The 19350-nt window shown below is 46.9% G+C and overlaps 1 protein-coding gene across 2 annotated transcripts in view; it reads right to left on the minus strand.

The window, feature by feature from the left end:
* Positions 1-4343: 4343 nt before the first annotated feature.
* GLRA1 (glycine receptor alpha 1) overlaps positions 4344-19350 on the minus strand; it is a 45184-nt gene continuing 30177 nt past the window's right edge. The window contains exons 5-9 of one of the 2 annotated variants that reach the window (XM_038150001.1): positions 18526-18608; positions 17746-17883; positions 16785-16999; positions 16055-16201; positions 4344-12872 (exon numbers count right to left, since the gene is read on the minus strand). In XM_038150001.1, coding sequence (XP_038005929.1) covers positions 12558-12872; positions 16055-16201; positions 16785-16999; positions 17746-17883; positions 18526-18608 — 898 coding nt within the window. In that variant the 3' untranslated portion in view covers positions 4344-12557. The remainder of the gene's footprint in view (positions 12873-16054; positions 16202-16784; positions 17000-17745; positions 17884-18525; positions 18609-19350) is intronic. The other variant, XM_038150002.1, reaches the window with a different exon arrangement.

Raw genomic sequence — 19350 nt, forward strand, 5'->3', positions numbered from 1 at the left:
CATCACAGCCTCAGGGACAGATCTGGAATAACCTTCAGGGTCATGGTAGCTTGATCTGCCCTTCTGAGAGTACAGAGAGTGTTTCATGTGTAACTGGTGTGATCTGGCCTCTTCTGCCTGATCTTAATAGATTAAGACAAGTAGAAATGAAAGCATTTCACTTCCAGGGGTGTTTCATGGTACCCAAACCAGAACTGGAAACCATGATCTGCCTCTGCTGCCTTTTCTCCAAGAGCATTGCACAATTAAAGATTTAAGTTACCCCTTGAGCACAGAGAAACGTCTGCAGTGCTGGGATGCACCAGCAGACTCGCGTGGAGCTGTTTTGTAAAGCTGAACTGAGATCTTTGTGTGTTTGGGAATGCAGATGTTGGTTCTGCATTTCAGGATTCAGACTGGGATCACTTCCTTGCTCTGCAGGGCCCCTTTTCCTTATTTTTCTTTTAATTTGCTCAGACTGAAGCTCTGGTATTGCTGGGTGTCCACTATCCACATACAGGTGAGTGTGGAAGTGGTGAGCTTGCTGAGAGCTCGGCAGGATTTACTCCTGAGGTAGAAAACCGCCTGTGTGGTAGCAGCGAGCTCCGATTTCAATCTGAGCAACTTCCTTCTGGTGCCACTTGGCACACATGCCCTCGAGACCTGGGAGTTTGCTGTGAATAGTGAGAAGGATGGTTCTGGGTGCAGGTATGAAGATCTGGAGTTGATCTCTGCAGCTGCTTATTCTGCACATCATGGAAGGGCATACTTTTGAACAAATTGTGTTTATTGGCTGTTTTTGCTCCATTACAAGGTTTTTCTTGGGGATAGGAGCACACGCTATGCAGAGTTTTAAGCTGTGTGTGCTGTGGCAGGAAGGAATTGCCTCACTGATTTTTGTTTTCCCAACACCAAGATCTTTATCCTTATTTGAATGTTATATGGAAGAATGGGGAAAGGTAGTCCATTAATAACTTTTTTGGTTATGAAACATGAAACTGAATAAAATCCTTTCAAATTCCATCATCACTAAAAGACAGTTTTTAGAGTAATGGCATGTTCTCAGAATAAATTTGAAGGGCTGGATGCTCCCCTTCTATTTCCTGTCACAAAATGCCATTTGCCAAGCCACGAGGGACCTGCTGTTCCACTGGTGATATTTCAAACTTGACAAAGCATCTGACAGTGGAAGGAAAAGCACTTTATTGTGACCATCTTTGTGATTCAGTGTGAGTCTTGCATTCTGAAATTTCGTTTTGGATGTTTGCACCAAGGTCACTCCATCTACAACAGAATTTTAAAGCTATATATAAATAATGTCCTTGCTTGCAAATTAGTACAAGAACTACATTTTTCTTTGTGTTTCCAGCTGCTGTGTGGAACAACCAGCAGTAAAAAAATCCATAGAGAGAAATTTCAGAAAAATCTTTAATTTTTTTAATTGGAATCAGCATGAATGTATGATTCAATAAATATATTTTATATACATTTAACAGCAGAAACTTTACATTCCATCTTCAAACTGCTGAAATAGAACTTCTGTTTTAAAATTTTTTTTTTACAAGCCAGAAAAATAATTTGCCACTGTGGCTGTGTGGTCATGCAAACTGTCTAAGTTACAGGTTTATGTCTTCATGATGTAAAAATACTGATTTGAAGGAAGCAATTGCTTTGCACTCTGACTAATGTAGTAAAATATCCTTAAATTGAGTGTAAGGCCATACCACTTTTGTGTATGTATAGATTTATACATATGTATATATAATAAATTCATACAGAAAGTACAGGGACATCCCTTTTTAAGGTGGGTAGGGAGAAGATAAGTAAGTACTTAATGATTAAGCTGATTTATTCATTTTGAAAGATTTTACATCTTATGTTTTAAACATGACTGCACTTTATATTTTGTATTTCTCACCTGCCTCCTTTGTTCTTGAAGGGAGAGTAGCATGAAAATTAAAAAGCACTGACTTTTCCATTCTTTTTTCAACTTGTGTAAATGAACCAGTAGAGGTACTCGGAGAGCACTTGCATTGCCCACTTCTTTCCTCCTTCTTTAACTCCAGGGATTCTTACTCTGAATATTTTTCTGATTATCTCCTGTGAGATGTGGATTATTTCAGCACCCACCTTGCAAAGAAGAAAGTGAAAACAGCTGCATATGCAGCTCTTCCATTGTTTTAAAGATGCTCATGTGAAGTTAAAGGGAGATGAGTTTTGTCCTGTTAAGAGCAGCTGCTCTTTTTTCCTATGCTGAAAAGTTGATCAAACTGAGTCAATTTAATGTCACTGCTTCTGATATCTTGATAAGATTGAAGAAAGAAAACGCTCTGACCTTGTTGCCATCCTTTCCTGCTGATGAACAACCTTGGGAAAACTTTTTTTTTTTTTTTTTTTTTTTGTTAGCAAGCACATGAAACTCCAGGTAAATAGCTCAAATCTGGATTTAGTACTTACAAAAGAATGCTGATGAATGCTGATACAGGGGCTGTGGTGCACGTGTGTGGCAAGAGGCTCTGTCCTGCAGCCAAGGTTTGGGTCTGTGGTTAAACCCCACATTCTAACCCCGAGGGAGGGTGGCTGGCATTGCCCTCCCTGGGGCCAGGGCGTGCTGGCAGAGGGATGGGACACCCTGTAACATCTCCCAGTGCTGCTGCTGAACCGGCCCAGCCTTTGGCTGCCCCTGCTGTAAACAGCGTCAAGGCGCTGTTGTGTTTGGGAACAAATGAGCTTTAGTAAGCCAAGTATTGGAAACAAAGATTTTCTTCATGCAAATGGCTTGCAGATGGGAGAGATACAGAAAATGGTGCAGTACAATGCCACTGCTTAGTAGGCTTTTTTTTTAGAAGTTTTTGTGAGGTGTTCTTCCTAGAGACCAGATTTTGAGGGTTTGACTAGTGAAGTAAATGCTGCGGGAAACTGAGATTATGTTTATCAAGGACAGAAGGAAAATGCTGTTGAGGTGCTGAACTGTTCCCACTTCTATTTGTTTTGCATGTTTTCAATTGGAGAGTATTCCTGCTGTGTGTTTGTATCTCCCCTCCAAAGCAAAACCAAATGTGCAATGGTTGTCCTGAAGAGAAATATCTTAATATTTTTATTTTTCTTCTAAATTCATTTACAAAACAATGTAAATGGGTGTGCGTTTATAGTTGGATGGGAGAAATTTGTGGGTCCTCCCCCCCTTTTTTTATGTCACTTAAGTGTAAGTTTTTCATTACTCCTTAGTTGTAATTTAACAAGCATGATATGCTGTACACTATGGTAGAAGGTGAGAGACAACAGAGTCCATCAAATGTCACTGTCCACGACATTTAGCCTGTTCATGGCTGTGGTTTGATCTTGGGTGGGTGGTGACAAACTGCTTGGGACAGGCTTGCACATCTTCAGGGTTCCAAGGCTTCTTCCAGAGTGGTGTCACCAGTGCTGCACGATGGCAAACTGCGATGGAATGCAGTGACCTTTGCATGTCAGGCCATTTTTAGGTGAAGTCCTCTGTGTGTTGCTTTGTCTCTACTTCTCTCAGTCTCTTAATCCGCTGAAGTTTTGCTGTATCTCACGCACACACGCACGTATGAATGGCTTTTAGCAGTTACCTCCTATTTCAGTTCTTTTGAAACAGCCAAACCTTTGCTGCAGCTCGATAAGTCCACGAAAGAAGAGGTGAGCTCTGGCCATGATCAGTGCTGTTAGTGTGTCATGACCAGACTTGGGAACCTCACAAACTTCTCTTTTTGTGTAAGAATTCCATTTCACAGTAGGCTTGAGACGCTCCAGGCAGTGCATTTTTCAGGATCATTCATTCCACATGCATGTGGTGAGGTAAGTCCCTTGGCCTTTGTGCCTCAGGTACCTCTGGAGCTGCTGGTGTCCCCTGACCCCAGTCACAGGGAGCACCAGGCTGGTTGTACAGTGAGAAGGAGCTCAGAGGCAGAGTTCAAGCACAACAGGTCACTCTTCCCAGCGAGAAGAAGGTTAACTGTTTACCTGCCTCTCAAATTCTCACTGTAACATCACTGTTTGCATCTTAATATTTGTTTCCCAAAAATTACAATTTGAATGCTCCCAAAGCTGACAGATCCCCAGATTAACCTGCTGTTGTGACCTGATGTAGGGATGGATGGATCAATCATTGTTCTGAAATGTGTGTGTGTCTTTTAAATGCCCTGTCAAGTTAAGTGGCACTGGTCAGGGCTGGAGGGCTGTGAATGGGGTGGGGTGGGACATCAGTCTGGGTATGGAGGTGCTGTTTTTACAATTCTCCACTCTAAGCAGGTTAACTTGGGCATTTGTCAGCTTGGCCCATGCTGTTTATGAGCTTATTTTCTCTTCTGATCTAACCCTGGAATTGGAAGAATGACAGTTCTGGACAAAAACATAGCAGATGTGGGAAGATTGGAATAGAAAGGAAAGTACAGATTCAGCATAGGCAGAGCAGAGTGTTTCAAAGCTCTGGTTCCGTTGTTTCCCTGGCCTAGACAAGCACAAGGCAAAGGAACTTCTGCTCCCTTGTGCTAAGATTTTGTTGGGTCAGCCTGTAGCTGAGCATCTCTTGTACAGATGAGCTCTACTGCTGTGACCAAGGGACTGGCCACAGCCACTTAAAATGGTAAGGAGAGGATGTAACAATAGCCTAAGTCATTAGGGATTAGTTTTTTGGTTTGTTTTTTTTTTTTTTTTTTTTTTTTAATATTCTGGTTATCCTGATCACAAGTGGGATTGATGGCAAGTGGAGGCATACATCTAACCAAGGACTTGCCAGGGTGGTTACACTCCTGCCTGTGAAGGATGTACCTGTGTCCCACACCTTGGCATGCAGCAAGGTGTGTTCCCAGCACCCTTCTTATGTAACAGGGGCTGCCCCCTCTCCACTTCCTTTCCTTTGCTGTTTTTAGAGGTGACACTGCCCGTGCTGTCCCATGTCTCTTCCTCCAAGGGACAAGTCCAGCCTCCTGAATTCTCTTTCCAGCCCCTCAAGGAATAAGCAGCAGCTCATTAATTAAAGCCTTGACTCCCAGGAAGACCATATTGGTTGCAGTGACTGCACTTAACTACAGCAAGGAGTGAGTACTACAGGTTCCTCTCCCTTACATGACCCTTGATCTGCTCTTCCTTTCTCTTTTCAGATCCCTGTCTTCACTCTACTCTTGGCTGGGGAGCTGAACTCTCAGGACTCTTCTACTTTCTAACAGTGCAGCCTCAGCAGAGCAGACCTGGCTGTGGTCACAACATGGTTGTGGCACATCACAAGCTCCAGAGCTGGCCCTGCTCCTCAGGACTCCTTGGTTCTTCACCCCAGCCTGAGGAACTGTGGTGAGGATAATTCTGAGAATGTGTGAGTGCATACCCAGGAGAGGCGGCTAAGGCACCGCCCGTGGCACAATCTTCAATATTGCATAGTTTTCATTCAGTAAAGGTCAGTGTTTTGGGATTAGGTGCCAAGCAAGAAACACTGGAGCCCAGGCCCCAGTTCTGTTACCATTGCAGGCCATGCCCTGCTGATGTGTGCAGGGCTCTGACAGGGCCATGCTGCTTTAAGCAGTTACCAGGCCTCCGCTGTAATTGTGACTGCGATGGTGTCATCACTGCAAAGGTGGTTCAGGCTTGAACCTGGAGCAGTAATTTAGTGCCCAAATCCTGTGGTGTGTTTAACCTAGGCCATCTGGCTCAGCTGGTTGCAGTCTAAAGCCCGATTCATGGTTTTGTCAGACAGGTAACCCAGCAGTGCTGCAGTGTCACCAAGTGCCTGGATAAGGCAGATGTCCTCCCACGGACCCTCTGGGGAAGGGGATTTTGGCTTGCCACAGTGCTAACAGTCCTGGACCCAGCTTCCCAAAAGCCTTAGCAGCAAAAACTATCTGTGAGCTCTGTTGCCCTCAGACCTGGCAGCTCCAGGCAGCTCTACCTGCCCCTGCTTGTGCCAAACTTGACTCAAGTGCCACAGCAGTGACATGATCACAGCCTGGGCACGTGGTTACTGATGATACCTCATGCCCCAGTTTCCGGGATAGGTGGGGAGGATGTCCTTGTTTGACTTAAGCTACTTACGCAATTCAAGTGGAAAATCTGTAAATAAAAGCTAAATTCAAGCTGTGCTGATGGCTTATTTATGCTGGTATCATCCTCTGCCCAGGAAAACATGGATGATTTTATACTGGAAGCGCTGATATACTTGACCCTCAGTCTGGGGACAGGGTTTGTGTCCCCTCTCCTGGCTGGGAGCTGCTGCTCCCTCTCCCTTGTGCTTTTTGAGGCTCTGAGTGCTGCAGGGATTGTTAAACCAACACACAGCAATCCCCCTGCCTTTCCCCAGAGTGGCAACATCAGCTTGTGCTGAATCTTTTCCATCTGTTCCCTCTCCCTGTGCGTGGTCTGGGTGAAACCACAGCTGACCCAGCTCCAGCACTGCTGGGACTCAGTCCTATCCCAGGATGGGCTTCAGCACTGTTTGTAACAGACCCAGGAGCAGGAATACCACAAACATAAACCTCCCCTGTAGTTTCTGCTCAGAAACCTGGCAGTAAAGTGCACAAGGACTGCAGGGTTAGGTTTGCCAGTCTTGATGGTCTTATTTCAATACAGTCATATAATTCCTGCTGCCTTGCACCATCCTTGTTGGCACTGTTGGCCTTGCATGGCAGGAGTGATGGGGCATGCAAACTAAACCTCTCCTAGTGCTTTTCCTTCCCCTTCCTGTCCTCTGCCACTCTTTGCCAGGATCCTCATTTGACAATTTAACCAGTAATTTCCTCTGCTGGGGGCTGAAATCATCCTTCTTCTTGTTTCCTGCCCTGTGGTTTGTGTCCTTTCCAATGTTCCAGCAGCAGGCAGGTGGTGCTGGGACAGTATGAGCAGGTGAGGGAGGAGCTGGAGCAGGAAAGCTGCAAACAGAGAGGTCATTGTTCCTGGGCTTGGGGGCTCTCGGGTCAGGATTCCTCACCTGGCACAGGCTGTGCTTCCCACTGCCACGCTGGCTCTGGTGCCTCTAACCTGGGCTGTGCCCTTCAGTGCTCCTGCAGCCTGGGATCACCTGAGGGCATCGCCCCAGGTGGCTCATGCCAGCTGCTCCCAGAGGAGAAGGTCTCAGCCACTGCAAGCACCCGCAGGCAGAGCTGGGGCAGCTCTGAGCGGATTCTCTGCTCAAAGTGCAACAGCTCCTTCCACCCTGCCTGGTTCACAGCTGCTGATTTCTGGTGGGGCCCTCTGCTCCACACCACAGTGGGAGACTGAGAAAGCAAGGAGCTGATTTCCTATAAGCAGCTGCTGGTTAGCTAGATCAGCGTAAAACAGGAAGCTGTACAGGAATAACAGCCAGAGACCGAATTCCCTCTCACTGACCCTGCTTTCTTTCACAGAGCACAGTCAAGAAAGGTCTCAGTGGCCACCTTGGCATTCCCCAGGAGTCCCCTCCATGTATGGCTGGCCGTGAGAGCACTTCCCTGGGAGCTGTCACCGTGCCTGCCCTGGGGAATGGTTTTAGTGCTGTATTTTGCCAAGACATTGATCCCAGGCCCTTCAAAGTTTGCGGCGCTCAGGAACTGAGCCCCACAGGAATGAAAAACAGGGAGATGAATGCAGAGAAGTGCATTAGACTTGAATGAAGTGAGAGACTCATGCAGGTTCATTTGAGCAAGAGATGTGCAACTGCCCTTAAGAAATAATTGTTAAGGAGAAAGAGAGAAGGGAATGGGAAGACTTCAAGAACCTGAAGTAATTTAAGATGCTAAAATTAATGACTATTAGCTTCTGCTTTGGTGCTCATCCTAGCATCCTGAAGAACAATCAAGTATCTCAATTTTCTACTTAACTAGTAGAGCTAGTACACTCTCTCCATGCAAGTAATGGAAAACTATTGATGCAGGAGCAGCACAAGATGCCCCTTCCATCCACCTCCTTTTCAGAAGAAGACAGGAATGTGTGGGTGCTTCCAAGCTGGGAACAGACCAGATAATTCCTTTGCTGAGCTGAACTTTGTGGGATGCTGCAGCAGGATTGGGGTTTCGGGTACTGGGGTCCACATTGTGCTGTCCACTGCTGCCAGTATCAAGGTTTTGGAGTAAGGAATAGGATATTGAAAGAGATTGTCTGTCTTCAGCACAGGGATAAGAACTATGTTTTATTAAGTAGTGGTAGTACAGTACAAAAATATGATTGTATAAAACCTTTGAGAAATATGGCACCACTGAAAACAGCCTTTTCTCCTTTCATATGTTCCTTTCTTTTCATAAATATACATTGTAAATGCTTCTAACCTTTTTTTCTACCAGCACTGGGAAATTAAGTCTTTAAATCACAGTCAAGATAAAGAGCAGCCAACAGTGTAATTTGAATTATCTTTGCTTTGCAAAATGAAAGATCTTCAGAAGAATAAGAAAAAGCTTCCAGAAAAGTCTGAGAAAAACAAAGCCAAAAAAAGTTCCTGTTTGGAGGATATGAAATTATTCAGCATTTGAAATTGTTTGATAGTTTTAGAAGCAAAGTCCCCCAGGCCTTACAAGCAAAGTCTTCTAGGACAGGAGAATTAGGGCCCCACCAGAGCCATGGAGGGAACGACCTGAGTGTTCCCAGGCAGCTGGTGCTTGGCCAAGGCCAAGGCTGAGCTCTGCAGATTGCAGCAGCCCACATGCTCATTGAACCCTCTTCAGCACCTCTCTGGCTTCCATGGCACAGGGATCCCCGATGGATCAGGTATTAAAGTGGGAGGAACTCTTCTACCTGATCAAAATATAGAAAGCTGGTGGTTTTTTACTCTGGACAATTATATTCATGTGTAAGGAAAAAGAATTCCTGCTCACAAAGCATTACGTCTCCAGCAACATCTGGAAATAATATTTGGGATAAAGCTCTCTTTTTCCAAAGAAGCCAAGTGAATTAGGACCCAATTTTCTCTCTTTACTGCCGGACAAGTGCTGTTTTATTCAGAGGTTTTGCTTCTAAGCCTCATTCTTAAGGACAGATAACAATTATGGAGTTAAATTCCATCAATATGCTGGGAAGTCACCCTGCAATATCAAACCCTGTGCATTCTTACTAATAAGCATAACTGCATCATTTAAACAGCCTACTTTAAATATGAGATAAGTTATCAAAACGAATTCTTTTGCAATACAGAGACTAAACACAACCTGGTACAGATGGAGGAAAACCTTTGATTTTGGAAACTACCCAGACCTGCCAGGGGATCATAGGACAGTCTAAAGTCTTGTGTAGGTGGTGAAACTCTCTGGCAGGACATCCCTGGGACAGTTATCTCAGCACTGTCACACCTTCACCACGATTCCAGTGTGTTTTCTGGTGGGATGTGAGTGCTGCTCACTGTCACCCTGCAGGCAGCCCTGGGGCTGCAAAATGGCCCAAATGGAAACTGGCAGCTTAAGGAAGAGAAAACAACACTGCTTATGCTGAGCATCAAACGTGGCCGGAGCTTGGCAAAGCTGAACTGGAAGCCAAGGCAGGCTGGTAAGAGTGTGATTCTTATTTCAGTCCCTAAACTTCCATGGGCTCCACTGGCAGCTGAAGTATGGGCAAGAAACAGCATTTCCTGATGATTTTTAGTCCCTACATGCCTTCCTCCAGCCTTATTCTGTGCCTGAAAGTGGCACTGGAGCTCCAGTGAAGCAGCAGCTGTGACATAACTGCATCTGCAGCCAGGGTGAACACGGGATTCTCTAATGTGCAGCTGGAGCAGAATGAAGTGGGGCAGAAATGTCTTCCTTCTTCTTGCTCTACTCCTGCTCTTGGTGTTTGGGTTTAATGTAGGACCAAATCTCAGCTAGGTGAGAAGATGGGGCATGGGATTTGCTCACCTACAGGCAGCTCCTTCAGGAAGGAGCCCTGCTGTGCCCTGGAGAGGCAGCCCAGGCAGCCTGGGGGGACAGAAGGTGTGTGAGCCACGGCCGGATTGCCCCACTCCAAAGTGCAAGGTCCGGGCAGCGAGACAGGAGGTTTTTACCCAAATGACAGCAATTTGAGGTCATTCACCTGCACGAGGAAGGAGCTGTGGTATGTGGGTTGCCAAGCCTCTGCTGTGCTGCCGGGCAGGGAAGGAAATTCCCTGGATTTGCCTTTCATCTCAGACAAGGACACGGTGCTTGAAGCAATCGCAAACCGCAGCTGGCACAGCCGGCCCCGCGCACGCGGGGACAGTTCAATAATTCAGCAAAAAAACCCAGAGCCAGCAGCAGACTTGGGCTCCAGCCAAGGCTCGGGACGTTGCCCCAGCATCAAACAACGCCTCTGCTTGAGATCTCCCAGCCTGGGAAAGCACCGTGTGCCAGGGGAAGGAGAAATCCTCAGCCCACAGGTGTTCCACTGCTCCAGTGGAGGGAAAGGGCTGATGTGCTGGCTCATGCTGCCACTGTGTGACCTGGTGACCTGTCCCAGTCTCAGCAGTACAAAGGGACTCAGAAAACTGGGTGGTCTTTGCCAAAACATTTGCCCTAGTCCACACAGCGACCACTGTGGTTTTTATGTTTTTTCCCTCCCTTTTTTCCTCTGTCTATTTTTGTCCTTTCTTTCTTTCTTTCTTTCTTTCTTTTTTTTTTTTTTTTTTTTTCTTTTTCCTTTTTTTCCTCTTAAACTAAAGTGTTTTTAGTGCTGGTGAAAGGTGCTGAATGGCAGCCTTGGAGACGGATGTCCCTCTACCTGGCCCCAGCAAACCCTGGTGTTTTCTCTGGTGTTTCTCCTCCTGGCATCATCCCTGTGCAGGACAGCTGGCAGGTCCCAGGCTCCCCTGTCCTCTCACCTGCTTCTTTCTGTGCTGGTTGGGACCCCCATGGCTAAGCACAACTTCAGTCTCCCATCCCGGGTTTGGGTGCTGCTGACCTGGGCCAGGCTGGACCTGGCAGTGCCCCAGGGCACTTTGCTGTGAGCATTCCAGCCTCTGCAGGAGGGAGCCCTGTGCTCCCGCAGCAAACAGCAGATCCCCAGCCCAGCTCAGCTCTGCTCCCATCCTGAGCAGGAGAGGGAGGAGAGTGGTTGCACCCCGTGGGTACCGCTTTTCTCTCTGCCTTCTTTTGGTGCCTAACCCAGACCTGACCCCAAGTGCTTCAGTGCAGACTGATTGTCTCTTCCTCAGTGCTCTCTTTCACCTCTCTCCCTAAAGTGCAAACAAACACAACAGAGTCACCCTGGGAGCTGCAGCCAGCTCTCACCCAGGGGCCCAGGGGGACAAGCCCTTGGCTTGCCCACAGCCCCCAAGCCAGGCTTTCAAGTAACACCCTAGAGGTGCTTGGCACATTTCTCCCCACCCCAAACACCGATGCCAACCTGTGCTACCTCCTGGGCAAAGAGAAACCCCTTTGCTCACCCCTTCCCACCTCCCTCCCCCCTTTCCCCATCCCCACCAAGCTGTGCCTGCCTCCCCCATCTCTCTGCCAGGCAGCAGAGAGGGGCAAAGCAGCCTGCTCCATCTTCCCATCTGGGTTCAAGGTAAATGCAGCACCAAAATAGATACAAAAATAGAATTTTGGGTCCATTGGCCCAGCTTCACTATTAATATAACTGCTATGAAATGTCAGAAAATAAAAGCTGCTCTCTCTATACATACCTGCCCCCCACCCCCCTTACTGACAGTATTGCCACACGCCCGGTCCTGTCAAAACAAGGCATCAAGATGCCTGTTTTTTCTATATTTTAAATACAATTGCTTCCATCCCCCCATTGTAAACAAACATGGCAGAAAGGGGTTTGGAAAAAAAAAAAACAACCAACCAAACAAAAAAACAATTTTAAAAATCCTTCATAGTTTCTAGTGTTCTGAATAATATTTCTGCCTCCTGGGACCTGAATCCTGACAGGTTGTTTAAAAGGACAGAAGGTACCTGTGATTTCTGATGAAGGCCCTGATGTCCTTCTCGGGTTTCCTTTGGATGCTCTCTGGTGGGGATGAGAGAGATAATGTGTTTGCTTTCCTCTATGCAAAAGTCACAAAGTGTTTGATCGGCAAACCCGTGACTAAAAAAAGTAAATATATAAAATAAACAGCAATCCACAGCCTCTTTCTTAAGTTTCCCCATCTATCCAATTTTCAAAGTGCAAAACCTAGAGAAGCACAGAATGATTTTCTTGAGGTGTTTTTCTCCTTTTGTTAGGGCTTTTTCCCCCCACGTGCTTGACTGGAATGGCCTTTCCATAGCAAAAGTCAGATAAAGCATAATTGCAGTAGTTTCTGCACATGGAATCATGAATCATTCCAGTGACTTGAGAATCTAAGCTGTTAATAGGCTAAAAAAAGGATTTTTTTTTGTTGGTCTTTTTTTTCTTTTGTTTTCTTTTTGCATTATAATTAAGCATGAATATATATTACTATATTACACTGCTTGGATTGCTGGAGCAATCCACACCTTCCTATGCTGTAAAACTAACTCCCACCCTGCAGTCCCCAGATCATGAGCTTCTTTTCTCCTCCCTGTGCCAGATACCCTCAGTTCACATGATTAAAAGTCCCTCCCAGCCCCCTCCCTTTTTTTTTTTTTTTTTTTAGTAGATATTGCCGCATTCTTAAATTCATGCATTGCTGCATTGCTATTGCACATATATAAAGGGTTGCTCGCTCCCTCCCGGCTGCTCCCCTCCCCTCACTGGTTGTGCACGTCCTCTCTGCGGACTATCTTGTAGATGATCCAGTAGAAGATGTTGAAGATGAGGAAGGCCATGGGGAAGCCGATGCGGGAGATCTTGTCGATCTTCTTAGCTCTCTGGATGAAGAGCTTCCTCATCTCCTCGGGGGAGCGGGACGGCGGCGGCACCGGGTTGGCCGTGTTGTTGTTGTTGGCTCCCTTGACAGAGATGCCATCCTTGGCTTGTAGGCAAGCTGGCCCCATCCCGTAGGCGGTGAAGTTGAACCTGCCTTCACCAGCTTCGTCCTCCTGGAACAGATTGAGCATGGGACTCTACTTAAAATGAGATATAGACAGTGCACCCTCGCTATAAGGCTCTCCGCTGACAGCGTCCTGCTCTGCACGGGAAAGATGCTCCCACCATGCCCCGGCACCCTTGGGCAAACCCCCTGCTCTTGGGAGATCAGCCTTATAGAGGGGTGCTAGCTGAGTGATGCACAGATGCAAATCAGGGGATCCAGGCACCCCGTGGAGAACAGCACTGACTTCCACCCCGTTGAGGTCTTTGACCTATTGGAGGGTTTGTGGGACTGCTTTCATTTTTCCAATTGCATCCCCTGTTTTGCTTCTGCCTCTCCCTACCCCCCCACCTCCTATTGGCACCTTCTTTGCTTTGCCTGTGCAGTTTCAGCTTGCCCAGAAGGAGTGGGCTCCATGTAACTCACGTAGCCAAAGCTGCAGCTGCTTCCTACAGAGTTACATGGATGTGCAGGAGCCAGGAGCTGTCCAGGAAAAGAGCTCTGCAGGCAGCGTGCAACCAGCCCTCACTCTCCTGCCCATGGCACCCCACAGCCATCCCCAGGAGCCAACTTTTAGGTGAGGAACTGAAGTGTCCTTCTGTGGGCCAATGGTAAGACATGGCTGCTTGTGGTAATGGCAATTATTGAGAAATAATATGTGTTCTGATCTAAAGGCAAACAGTGTTGCTGTTTGGGTTTTTTAGGTGAAAACTTTGCTGGAATCCCAGAATGATTTAGCCCTATTTTATTGAACACAGGGATGTAATGACAGGGAAAACTAAGTTTGGTCCAAGTCATTCAAGCAGTGATTTGCAGAGGCAGAATCTGAAGTCTCTTGACTTCAGGTCACCAAGGCTAATTGTAGAGCAGTGGCACTAATTAATCATTAAGAGAGGCTGATCCATGCTGTGTCCCCCAACACTGACCTAGCAGCCCCCTTCCTTGTAGCTGCCTGTCCACAGTGCCCTGCTGCCCCTTCCCCTGTCCTCTGAAGAGGGTCTTTTCTGGATGGCTTCTGCTTCCCATGGGCTGCTGCATGGGATGGAGGAGCAGGACACAGAGGACATTGCCATATTTGAGCAAAACAAAACGACCCAAACAAAATCAAGATCTGGCTTTCTGCCATACTCAGAGCTTATGGACCTTCTCATCACGTCTGTAATGCAGGGGTTCAGGTAAAACTGCCCCTGCTCTTTTCCCATTGCACAAACAAACCCTGGCACATGTCTGGCTTAACCTAAGCCACTTGATCCTTAATTTACTGAGTTTTTTTTTATCTTTTCATTGCTGAGGGCCCACTGGCTGTGACTTTGCTTTGGCCACTGTGGCTTTGTTTTGGTGAGTGGTGTACCAGGGTTAGAGAAGATGACAGTGCCTTTTTCAAGGTGCCATGTCAAAGGACAAAGGCAAAGATCACCAGCCACACTGGGAAATGTTTCCAAATACACTCCATGTGGGTCTGATGATGATGTCATGTTAACCAGACTGGTCCATGCCACTGCAACATCTCACTTTTTTTTTAGCCCGGTGTGTCATGCCTAAACCAGTCAGAGCTACCCAGACAAGTCAGGACATCAAGACAGAGCAATTAGTGCCCTTGGCAGCTGCATTAGCCCATTTACATATTAGCAGTCAGCTTAGTTTTCTGATGAGCCTGCAAACCTTGTTCATTTAGCTTCTGCAAGTGTTTTTGTTTATGCTTTGCTCCAATTAAATAGCTGTGAGATTGAGCAGGGACTGTGCTAAACAGCCTTGTGTTCAGAGGAGCAGCTCTGGCAAATATGTCTTAAACTTGTCTATGTATTAGTGGCTTTCTTTTCCTTCTTATTGTTTTATCAACAGACTGATCTGCATGCAGTAGCACAGATCCAGAGATGGGATGCCTGAATCCAGATGAAGAGATAAGTGCACTATGGAGACATCCATGTGGGTGGGTTTAGTTGTGCCTCTGTTCAGCTGCATCTTCCAAACCAAAGCTTTGTTGATTTTGGGATGGCAGAGTCCTGTTCTGGTCAAACAAAATCAGTGGGTGCTGAGGGTGTCATCTGTTATTTCTTTTCCCTTGCATTTATCCAGCACTTTTTCATCCCTAGTCCTGACTGGGTTGAGCACAAATGAACAATGATCTCCTGATTTGCAGATAGGATGACTGAAGCAGAGAGAGACAAATCTAGAAAAATACAGGGATTCCTGCTCCTCAGCCTCCACTTCCTCCTGGAATGGTAGCAGTTCTGCAAGCACACACTGTGAACTGCTGCAGGACAGGTTGGACCCTGGGAAAGACTTTTAATGGCTGGGACAGTGAAACAATGGAATGGGAGAAGGTTTCTGGATGGGATGGATCATGGAAAGTAGACAAATACCTATGAGGAATATTTAAGGCAGACCTTGGTAGTCAACTACGGGCTTGCTTGAGATTTGCATCAGCAAAATTGTCTTTATTTCTTCTCTCCTAGAAAATGTACTGGATTTTAATGCTCTCCCGAGGGCAGCTTCTCAGGCCTGGTGCTGAAATTTTGCTAACCCCTTCCCTGATTCTACCAGTTATATAGGGACAATTCTTAAGTGCCTTTGGCCTTGTGATCACAGCCACCTTTATGTTTCTTTCTGATGTGATCTGTGAAGTGAAGTCTTTGCTGTTGGAGCCCAGGCTGGGGAGCTGCTGGAGCTGCGTGCATGCTCAGATTGGGATTGGGATCGGGATCAGCCACGGCAGGTAAGCATGGAGCAGGCTAAGGCTCAGAATAAAGCTCTTTCCTTCCAGGAGGAATTTGCAGTCAGTCTGAGAAGCAGATGCTTTTGAACATGGAGATGACAGACACAAAAGAGGTGTCACTTACCTCTGGGTTACTGCAGGCTGTTGTGCTGGAGGTGCTGCTCTCTGACAGACACCCCTCACACTTCCCTGCCTGCCTCCCCCAGCCCTGGCTGCAACTTCTGGGGAGGAGAACTCACACCAGAACGTTGCTGTGTGACAATTGTACTGTTGAGACCAACCCTTTTGCTTTTGGCTTCTGCAGCTTGCTGGACTCCTGGGGTCAGCAGGCTGTTAGAACAGGCACAATCCATCGAGGCACCTCTGCTTTTTGGCGTGTGAGCCTCCTTAAAATCTGACCAGACACTGGGGACCTCCCTGGGGGCTAGTGGCTTGGTTCAGTTGACCATGGTGTTCTGCTGGGACAGATTTCACTGTGTCCTTCATGCTTTATGTATTACCTTATGATGCCTCCTCTTCCTTCTGAACCTGAGCAGCTCTTTGTGCTGCCGAGACACGAAGTTGACGGCAGCGTATTCCAGAAGGGCAGAGAACACAAACAGCAAGCACACGGCCATCCAGATGTCTATGGCCTTCACATAGGACACCTAGGAGTCAGAAAGAGACAGAAATGGGATGGCTTCCTTACCCAAATACATTTTTACTTGGTGTTTTATAGGGCTGACATCCGTTTTTGGATACCAGAATCTCGCTCATTTAACGTCAATGTGTTATCAGGTCACTGAAACTCCTCACGGGCTCTTAAGTAGCAATAATTCCACATCTTTTAATTTATTCAGGCCTTGATTGTGATTGTTTATGTGCAAGGAAAACAGAAATCCACAGTACCAGAAGCCCTTCATAAAGGGAAATTCAGTACTGTTATAAAAGTAGGATGGTCAAGTGACTAAAAAGCTAAAATGTAGTGCACATCCATGTGTGGTTGTTGCAGGGGTTTGTAAAGTACAGAGCTCCTGGTTACTGGGAGTTGTGGTGAGTGCTGAATCTTAGGGGAAGTTTTGCTGCTAGTCCTAGAGAATATAACATTTTTTCACAAATGGGACTGGAATTTGCTCTTTGTCCTTACACAGGAATCGTGCAAAGGCAGCAGGAGGATCTGTGTAGGGATTTCCTTAGGTGCTGTCCCCAAAAGGAGCATGATTTCCCTGGTGTTCCAAGGGTGTTCCCTACCTTGGGCAGTGATGCTCGGGAGCCAGAGCTCTGCGTGGTCATGGTGAGCACGGTGGTGATCCCCAGGCCCACACGAGCAGGTGCAGCATCCATGTTGATCCAGAAGGAGATCCAGGACAGAATGACGATGAGAAGGCTGGGGATGTACATCTGGATCAAGTAATAGCCCATCTGCCTCTCCAGGTGGAAGCGAGCTTCTATGCAGGTGAACTTGCCTGAGGAGGATGGGAGATACATGGCAGGTTATTGGGAAGGCACAGTGAGCCTCCTGTTCTCAGCCAGCATCTGGGGATTCTCCTTCTCCTTGCATTGCCTAAACCACAGTCTTGTTAGGGGAGGAAATGAGCAGCTGTTGCCCAGGGCACGTAGTGATAGGACAAAGGGGAATGGCTTCAAACTGAAAGAGAGAAGGTTTAGATTAGATATTAGGAAGAAATTCTTCCCTGTGAGGGTGGAGAGGCCTTGGCACTGGTTGCCCAGAGAAGCTGTGACAACCCTGCCCAATCCCTGGAAGTGTTCAAGGCCAGGTTGGACAGGGCTCAGGGCAACCTGGGACAGTGAAAAGTGTCCCCATGGCAGGGGGTTGGAGCAATATGGTCTTTAACCATACGGATTCTTTATGGATTCTATGAACATAGAATGGATTCTATTAACATAGCAAAGAAAGCCCTTCGGCAGTATGTTCTATGTCACTTAAATTTCAAAGACAAAAGAAGGTTCCAGGAGAGAAGATCCCAATCAAACACCCTTGAATTGATGCAGTTGTTACCAGGGACAAGAGGGTTTTGCACATTTATGTCCATTAGCTTTTCATCTGCTGTATATGTTCCCACATGTCTGCCATCTGTGGAATTGTAGGACAAGGCCACAGTGCCATCAGACAGAGCAAGAGACTCTGGCAAATGCACAGTCCTGAATGCCTCTCTACTGAACCCCTCAGTTAAGGGTTAACAGCACTGACCTGTGTTGTAGTGCTTCGTGCAGTATCTCAAGTCTTTTTCTTCTTTGAGGATAAACTGAGGCAGTGTCAGCCCATCAGCAACTTGCACTGCTCCTTTTTCTTGCCACTCAAATATGAGATCATTCATTGTGTAGCCGACTGTTGAGAGGAAGGGACAAATGTCACATGAATCACATTAATACTGATGTGGAAAGGGACAGTGTTGCAGAAGAGAGCCTGGAGGCAGGGGTGCATGCTGGCCTTCCTTGACAGTGCTGTCATGAATGGGATTTGGGTTGAGGCAAAACTGCTTGTTCATGTGGTAAGAGCCAGGGCAACCTCCTCCACTGCAGCTGCAATGCATTTTCTGCAATAAATAACATTTTTTTCTTGAATTTGGCTCACTGAACTGTTTTCTGCTGTTTCCAACTCGACTGCTTTCTCTGGAAGAAGCTCATCATCTTTCCCTCCTCTGGGATAAGCAACATGTACAAGTGGCAGATGTTCATCCAGAGAGAAAAATGCCACTTGCAGCTGAAAGCACTTTCACCTCTCCTGCAAAGTGAAAGGCCAATGTAAACACGAGCAAGCCAGGGCTCCTCACATGGGATCTTTTGAGGTTTGGCTTCTCTAGCAAATGTCACATGGGCTGAATGAATGGAAAATCCTAAGCAAGAGGTTCTGCAGCAAGCCTCCAGTGAAGGCTGGGCTGGGGCTGGGTTGCAGCTGGGAAAGGAGATGGCAGGGGAGAGCAGCAGGGAAAAGAGCTTGTCTCCCCTCTGAAATGTGCACAGGACTCACAGCTTTCCAGCTGCATGATGCACGTCTGGACGTCCATGGGGAAGTTCTTCAGGTCCATGGGGCAGGCCAGAGTCAGCGTGATCCTGAGGAGAGAAGAGAGCACAGGGAATGGCAAACAGTGGGCACTGCTGAGGGCTGAGCTGGGGGAATGACTGATCATCCATCTCTTCCTGCCTGTGCTCTCGCCCTGGTGCTGGACAGCATCAGAAATGCTGAACGTTTGGTCTGTGACACCATTCCCAGCAGAGCCTGCTGCTCGTTTCGTTGCAGTGCTGTTTGAGACTGTGTGCAGCTGAGCTCCCTCACAAACAGTTCTGCTGCTTTTCCTGTCCTGCCTCAGGTTCACAGCAGGCTGGGTGAGCAGAAAGCCCACGCCCACTCTCTGGAACCCCCAGAGGCATTTCTAGAGACTGGCACTGTTCATAAATCCCTGAACAGAACATTTGTGTGTGATAAAAAAACACCACAAAGATGTTTCATCAAGATCATATGTTTGTGTGTGGGGAAAGAAAGACTTCCGTGGGATTTTCTGCAGGGAAAATGCCTTGTGCTAAGCCAATGTGAACTCCTGTACCTTCCCGAATTCCTGCAGAGCCCTTGAGACCTCTATTTCTGTCTCCATTTTTCACTAGGTGCAGGCTGCATTTTCTGTGTTATATTGCTGTGCTGCTCTGTACCATGATCTATGCTTAAAATGTTTGGTTGGTTCAACAAGCTGATACTAAATGATTTGCTCCAGATAGTTAGACTTGAGTTATTTGGTTTGATAATGTTGCTGTTCCCTGAAGTGTTTAGGGTTTTCAGCTTTTTGCCTTGATGTAGAAG

Source organism: Motacilla alba, chromosome 13 (genome assembly GCF_015832195.1).
Source record: "Motacilla alba alba isolate MOTALB_02 chromosome 13, Motacilla_alba_V1.0_pri, whole genome shotgun sequence".
Classification (NCBI taxonomy): Eukaryota; Metazoa; Chordata; class Aves; order Passeriformes; family Motacillidae; genus Motacilla; species Motacilla alba.